General features: G+C 33.2%; 1 protein-coding gene across 1 annotated transcript in view; it reads left to right on the forward strand.

Annotated features, from left to right (window-relative positions):
* LOC106871622 (protein scribble homolog) overlaps positions 1-8,348 on the forward strand; it is a 698,511-nt gene that overhangs the window by 667,604 nt on the left and 22,559 nt on the right. The window contains exons 38-41 of the mRNA XM_052966764.1: positions 50-214; positions 703-839; positions 4,987-5,042; positions 6,578-6,787. Coding sequence (XP_052822724.1) covers positions 50-214; positions 703-839; positions 4,987-5,042; positions 6,578-6,787 — 568 coding nt within the window. The remainder of the gene's footprint in view (positions 1-49; positions 215-702; positions 840-4,986; positions 5,043-6,577; positions 6,788-8,348) is intronic.

Here is an 8,348-nt window from a genome sequence, read left to right on the forward strand (position 1 = left end):
TATTGTTCTTTTATATTTAACTTTACTCATGTGTTATTCCTGTAAATAGTAAAACCACTCCACCAGCTGGCAGTGTTCGGACACTCAAAGCTGAAAAACGGCTGGTGCCACAGAAAATATCCGATTCCAACAATGTTGACACTTCTGGAGACAATTTAACTACAGATGAAAGAGCTCGTGAGGCAGAGAAACGAGCTGCATGGCGGAAAGCCAGGTACAATATAATGGCAGATTTTATCTGCTGTCAACTTTCTTTTGTTCACTGATTTTTTTTTTTGCTTTATCATTCTTTTAATTTAGTCTTTGTGACTGCTCCTTTTTTGATCTGCTTTTCTCAGTTTTTCACAATTGCTCCCTTACTGACATACATGACTCAAGCAACTCTTATTTTACTAATCCTTCTTATTCACTGAACAAACCCTTTACTGACATGTCTAGTTCACAGGACTGATCACTTGCTCACCTTTCTGATTTTGTGTGTATGAGTGTTTAAATGTACATAATTATCCTATGTATGCACATTCACACACAAATTTTCTCATATACGCATGCTATTGGCTCTTTAGAAATATATTACCATATTTCATCTGCATAACCAATTCTAACTATACATTTATCCAATCCTGCTTTATTACAGCTTGTAAATCTATCTGCTCTGTTTTGACCTTATTATAATACCCACCATATTAACACCCCTTGCAGAATGAAATCTTTAGAAGCTGACACCCTGAAGGCAAAGGCTGTGATTGAGAGAGCTAATGAATTATCTCAAAATATTTTGAGTCAAGACCCAAAATACAAAGTCAATCCACTTTCCACCATAGATATTGCATATGCTGGTATGTAATTGCCTTCATATTAACTGGCATTTTAATTTCTTTGGCTTTTTAAAAAATTGTTTATATTTTAACTTTATCTGCATGTAAATAATGTTATACTAGACCAGTGAGTCTCAACCTTTTTTTTCTACCAGTGGTACTCTAAAATGTAGATAAAAATGTCATAGCATATTTGATGCCAAAATTAAAAATTACCTTAAAAATGTCATCTTAAAGTTGTGGCATAAAATTATAGTGTTAAAAGAAACAGTTATGTATGTACTCTATTGTAGTATCTACATATGCAGGTTGATTAATAGGAAACCTCTTCCTGATGTTTTTGTGCTATTCCTTCAATGTTTGGACATATATGTGATAAACATTCCTTTACTTCATCAATGCAGTGGAGCCTCTCTCACTTCTCATTCTTGATGTTATTTAGAGTTGAAAATCCTAATTCACACAAATAAGAAGTTGGAAATTGTAAGCAAAACTAATAAGGCTTTGTGAGGTATTCCTTTTGAATTCAAATTCAAAATGTATTAATAAGTATCTCCAAGTGCTTTATTTTAAACATGCAAAATGGTTTCCAGTTCCTCTTTTCAGGATTTAGTCAGCCTTTATCAAGGGCTGGCATGCAGTCTCATTCCTCATTGAAGTTAGCTGCTTTGGCTTTCCATCTATATCTGTGCACTATTTCCTGCAGAAGATAGGTCTTGAACCATCACAACTGAAGAATGTCATCAAAGAAATAGGCATGGTAGCTGAAACTAGCTCTCAAGATTACTATGGTTGATAAGTGACTGCAAATGGAACCCTTCAGTAAATGAAGTCTAGCTCAGTCCTCGCTACTCCACTCAGGTAAAGCATACAGGCTAAGGGGCAAAACACTTATAACCCTGAAATACCTGCTAACAATACAGAAGAATTTTCAGCATTGCAATGGATTTAGAAGAGCTTGCAAAACCTCTGAATATCTCCTGCAGTTTCTGCATAGGGCAAAGCATCTCTGATGTTTATTTCACCTATGTAGAGATTTCAAATATTGTATTTTTCTGTGTTCAATAAGGGACATTTTTTTTTCCTTTCAGCATTGTCAGATGATTAATTACAATAGTAGTTAATGATGCAGTTTATATGCATTAAAGGAAACATTAAACTTACACAATTTTGCTCTGTTTTTCTAAATAATAATTTTCTTTTTGAAAGCAACCATCTTGCCTATGAACGTCAGAATTGTTTCATTTTTACCTTGCATATTGCTGTTCACAACATTAAGCTGAGTAAATATGTAACAAACATCGAAGATGTTTATAGTCTTTCATGTTTCTCTATCAAAAAATGCTATTAATTCTTTTTGTAGTTCATGAATGAAAGTGAGCATTTTGCCTTTAGAAAGCTAAGGGTCTTCTTTCTGTATGCAGAAGTAATCAACAAGTGCTGAGAGTCCATTTCTTTGTATAGCTGTTTAAATATTCTTCACTTCAACAGTCTACTTTTAATATAACTGATGATTCCAACTATGATTTAACACTGACTTGAACTCTTCTTGAAATATTTTTGAAACTAGAAACTCTGTATATAAAAAACAATGAGTACAAAGAAGATTTGGATTTTTTTTCTATGAGTGATACAAAAACTTTTAACAGAGCCAGTTATATATCATGCACCATCAGTACCAATGCCAATACATGATTTCTAAGTTAAATTCATTTGTTTCAAGATAACCAGTTGAAATATTCCAAATAGCTTGACTTCTTGTATTTGTTGGCATTTCTTTACTACATAAATACTGATTGATTATTTCATCACCATTAATAAAGCACTATTACCTGTGGATTCATCAGGTATTAATACAAATTTAGCTTCCTGAAATTTTTCTGGATATTTTTTATCAATATCTTCAGATAAATCTAAAATTCTCATATGTATCATATCACTTGAAAGTGGAATATTGTTAGTATCTTCATCTTTTTCTTTCAACATGGTTTTAACAATTCGTTTACAAACTAGCAATTGAAGTGATTTGAGCCCTTTCGGACAGTTATTTTCTCAAATATTTTATATCGCTTTGAGTCTTTGAAAGAATTAAGATCTCTATCCTGTAGATGCAAATGCTTAGTAGTAAAATGTCTTTTTAATTTACTTGATACCATTGGTTCATTGGACATTTTTTCACCTCAAACTATACATAATGGGCTTGGTTAATCAATTGTTGAAATTTACAGAAAAACAAAAGATGAAGACAGGTGTATAAACAACAAGCAGGTGTATTAGTTTGACACTCGGGAAAGTGAAAAAGTCTTTTACATTTCAAGCCTACACTCTTCAGCAGAAAGGAACACGAGGAAATAAACTGAGAGAGAATAGAAAAACTTGTGGATTTAGTGATCAATCATGATGACTGGTTGGGAAAAGGTAGTTGGACAGAAGAGCTAGGAAGAAGGGGAGATAATAAAGTACTGGTGATCCCAAAACGAAGGTGCATGTGTATGTGAGAGTGTGTGCATGTGGATAGGGGCTAGTGACTTTGACATGTGGATGTGTGCATCTGTAATGTATGGGTGTGTGGATGGTGGTGTGGGTGCTGGGAAGTGGTCAGTGCTAGTGTGTGTAGTGTGGGGTGGTGTGGGTGGCAGTGTGGGTTTAAGGTGAGGATGTGGGGGTGGAGTGGAGTGTGGATGGAGGGGGTATAAACGAAGAGAGGTGGGTAGGAGTGAAGAAAGGAGGTAGGTGTCAGATAAAGAGAGGAGAGGAAGGAAGGGAAGTTGAGCTCATGTGGCGCAAAAGAGCAAAGAGAGAAGATTAATTACTGTTCACAGTGATGGTGAACTTTTGCCCTTTTGTAGTATTTTTTGATAAGTGTTTACTGTCGTCTGTCATTTTTTCTCTTAATAATTTTTTTCATTGTAGAAGGCACTGGATAAACAATTTTCACTGCATCTCACTGAGAAGAATTCTGATCCAAAAAATAAAAAGCTCGTTGTTTTAACTTATTTATTATGGAAACAAACTGAATGTCATGATTAGCTGCAGTAATTATTCACTTGTTTCATTCATTACCATATATGAAATATAATTTAGCTCAAACGTTTTTTATAAGAATTATTTGTAAGTATATGGATTACATTTGTTCTGAACAAAAAATGAAAAATAGGCATACACCAATGATATTCATCAGATCTTAATTAAACAAAGTGAAAGTGAATTTAGTTATTATTTTCTTATGTAATATAGAAGTCAAAATTCAGCAGAAGTTGTGCAGCCTTGTGGCCTCTTATTTTAAACTTATGTCTGCTACATTACCATTTGAGATTTTAGACCCTGTTTTCCTTATTTCCATAATTTTTCAGCTGTACCATTAAATTGTTTTGTGATATACCATATAGAATCTCATGGTACACTAGTTGAAAACCACTGTACTTGGTTTGTCTCTTACTATAGAATTTACTTAGTTTTTTTGTAATTATATTGAAAGTGACCCAATTTGTTTTCAATTGATTTTAGTTTCTTTTACACAAATACTCTAGATTTGTTGCCACTACATGTAGTGCAACTTAGTTTTATTGTCTATAATAACTCTAACAATTAAAAAACTAGATTAGAACTCTTCCAAACTAAAAAGTAAAAGTAAAACTTATAGTCAAAATCAAATAATTGTTGTGTAAAGCAAAATTTTTAGTAAAAGATGTGGCTGACCAAAGGAAACATTGTGGAGAATAATAACAAAAGATCTTAAAAGCAGAAGGTTAACAATGGAACAAGCTGTCAAGGACACTTTCAGTGTTAGAAGGTAGAATGATCTTACTATCACCTGAAGTGTCACAAGGCACAATGAGAACTGAATGAATGAATGAATGGATAGCAAATATGACTACTTTTCTACAGAAAGAAATTTGGGGCTGAGTATTATGATTCAGCAAAGTCACTTGAAATCTTGTTAACTAGAATGCTTGATTGCAATTTGAGGTAAGTGATAGATCATAAGTTGTGCATTGCATGAAGAATGGTTATTTTGCATGATTCAGCTAAAACATTGTAGTTCTAGCATATAACTTGTAAATTACTCATTATCATCACCATCACAATTGTCACCGAAATTTTTCATGCTTTATTGCTCTAAAACAATTAGTAGCCACTGAGATGTATTTGTGCGTTTCTATTATAGATGCTGATTCTTCAGAAGAGTCTAGCAGTACTCAGAATGGTGATGGTAATCACATGGTGAGCCAAAATTTCTTTTTCATCTTCCTGCTGAGTGTGATGACATTGAGGAGTTCATCATATCTACTTTGTTCATTAACATGATTAAAAAAATTAAGATTAATCAATTAACCACCACTTCCAGCTACTGTTGTATGTTTTCACACACTTCTAACCAAGTGCTTCTCCTCCAGACAAATAGTCAACATTTTTAACAAACTGCATCTCTTAAGTTTTATGGATTTCTAATTTTAGATCCTCTTCTAACCAATGCCACTATGTACCACACCTGCCTCAAATATTCTACATTACTAATAATTCAAAGAACTTGTGTTCAGAAACAAGCAGGGATAGGCTTTTCTTTCCTCAGCAGCACGACTGAAAGAAGAGATAGTTGGTATTACTAATATCTGACAAGCTTCCCATCCAACTAGAATTACTCTCCCTCAAAAGGATGAAGGTTTAAGCTAACTTTAAGTCAGTGCAGAAAAACTTAGAATGGAAAAAGACCTGCTTGTCACTTCATATCATCTAGAGGAATTTTGCAACTTTGCCATTGATATTTTGGTCCTTTGCCTTACTCAATTTGGAAGAGTGAACATACACACATGCACATATATTCCCACAGTTCTAAAACCAATTTGAATTCTTAATTTTGAAGCCTGCTGTTTGCTTCCTACAGACACATCAGTGTTGTTTATTTGAAAAGTGGTGGTGAATAGTAGTTTAATTTGCTTTATATTTGTGTCATAGGGAAAGTTATGATTATAACTAAAAAGAACTAAACTAATACTTTTTGCCTATATTTGAATAAATGTGTGTCTGTATTACAGTCCAGACAACAGAAAATAAATATCTTTTTGGTAAAGGACAAAATTCACAATTTACCTTTTACTCTTCAGAAAATCTCTTAGGCTGATTAATGTCTTCCACCTAGCTATGACTAACAGTAGCCATCAGCCCCTGAAAACTCCTGTGTATGATTAAAGGAGTAAGTTTGGTGATAAGTAACTTACAACATTCTACTAGTTCCATCAATAAAAATAAAAATTAGAAGTAATATTTATCACCACCTACATGTGGCATTCTATTAGAAGAGACGATACTGCTATTTTCACCCACAGGAGAACACCGCTTCCAGCTGGTTATTAAGTGTACTTTGCTCTCGATATATATTGCAACTGGGGATAGACCCTCTGCCCACTCCTACTATTCTAGCTCAGAGACCACCAGATCATCCTCCTAAGGTTGAAATCATGTGATCAGGTGGTCTCTGAGCTAGAATAGTAGGGGTTCTCTCCCCACTTATAATATATATTGAGTGTGAAGTGCAACCCACTTAAACCAATGTAAATACTCTGCAAGGCATTCAGCTGTCCTCTGTCCAGAAGTTTAGATAATACAAAGATCATCCTCCTTACCACAAAAAGCTAAAGTTTCATGGTGATTTTCCTTATTTTCTAATATATTTTTGTTTTTGTTGTCAATGATATTTGTTTACATGTCAAATCCTTAATTAACTTAAGTTGATGGTAAACTACTTTGTCCTTCTTCAGTCAACCACAGAATCTGAGACACTTATTCAACAAGTGCTACCTCGGGGTCAGTTAACTGTCCAAAAAGGGAGAGGAGACACTACTATACGCAGGTCAACCCACATGATTGATCAGAAAGTGTCAGAACTCACTGAAGAGGTTTTTGATGAAAATTTAGGGAAACCTGTCTTAAAAACATATAGAATTACTGAAAAAACATTAGAGCATGAGGTAGGGTGCCACAGGGTTACACATGGTATAACAGTGCCATGTGATGCCATGCAGTGACACGATTAGTTAACATTTTGGTTTTGGCTTTGGTTATTTTCATTGTTTTGTTTTGGTTTTTATTTCTTTGGAAAGAACTGTTGCTATTTTCTGCTTTTACTCTCTAAAAACCGTTTGCTTCTTATCTCATGACACTGTATTAATAATTTCATTATATTTAACTTCATTCAAGAAAAATTGGAGATTCCTTTCTAAATTATGTAAATTAGGATAAAGATATGTTTTGACATGAAGAAGCATATATTCTTCAAAAGAAAAATATTTAAATATACTGAACTATTAGCATATTATATCCTTGAGCAAGGCACCTAATTTTATCTTGCTCCAATCTATTCAGAGTACCAACCAGGAGTTACAGCATCTTATCTCTCTCCAGTGATCACTTACCTAATGTTCTCTCCTTGATTCCATACATACATACATCTATATATATAAAACTGAGAGTATATGTGTGTGTGTGTGTCTGTCTAGCTGTGTGTCTGTATGTATGCATCACTAAAACTCAAGAACTACTAAACCGATTTCATTCAAACTTTACACATGCCTCACTTAGAGTCCATGAAGTGTTATGGGTCAAAAAAATTTTCAACTTCTTGCCTAATGCGAGCCAGGAGCAATCTCAGTATTACGTGTCAAAAGTGAAACAATAACATCTCCCTATTGCAATGTGAGATAAGTATATATGTATTTATTTGTGTGTGTGTGTGTGTGCATTTATTTATATATATATGTATATGTATGTATATATACATGTATGTATTAATTATAATAAAGGGTAAAAATCATTAATGATTTTACCAGGGGGTCAGCCTAGAAATAAAAACCTGAAAGATAAATTTTACAAATATTTTAATAATTATATACATAATTATAACAAAGAATTGGCTATAAGCCTCTCCACACACTAGAAAAATAGATGCCTAAAGACCCTATTACCACCTTAAAAACTCAGAAAAATAAAACACAGGCTGTAGTCGGGCAAAAGAAAGATAATGAATCAAACTTTTGGTTAACCCTGTACAAGATCTTGTTTCAAGCTTAAGGTAAAAAGTTATACCTACTACACTCATTAGCAAACGATATTCCATAGTATAAATTGACAAGTATCTACACATATGTATATGAGCAGCAACTTTGTACAGTATTGCATATATATATATACACACTCATAGAAATATACAGTAAAATAGAATTCCCATCTCTCTTTTTCAACCACGTATAGGATATCAAAACATATTCTGCATTGAATGCAGTTTTGATCAAGGTGTAAATTTTTCAATTATTAATTATAATAAAGTGTAAAAGTCATTAATGATTTTACCAGGGGGTTAGCACGGAAATAAAAACCTTATAGGTAAAAGAAAGATAATGAGCATGGTTAACCAAAAGTTTAAGCCTAGAGATGCTTATAGCCAATCCCTTGCTATAATTATGTATATAATATTTATATATGTATGTGTATGTATATATATATATATATATATATATATATATATACATACAT

This window comes from Octopus bimaculoides, chromosome 3 (assembly GCF_001194135.2).
Source record: "Octopus bimaculoides isolate UCB-OBI-ISO-001 chromosome 3, ASM119413v2, whole genome shotgun sequence".
NCBI classification, from domain to species: Eukaryota; Metazoa; Mollusca; class Cephalopoda; order Octopoda; family Octopodidae; genus Octopus; species Octopus bimaculoides.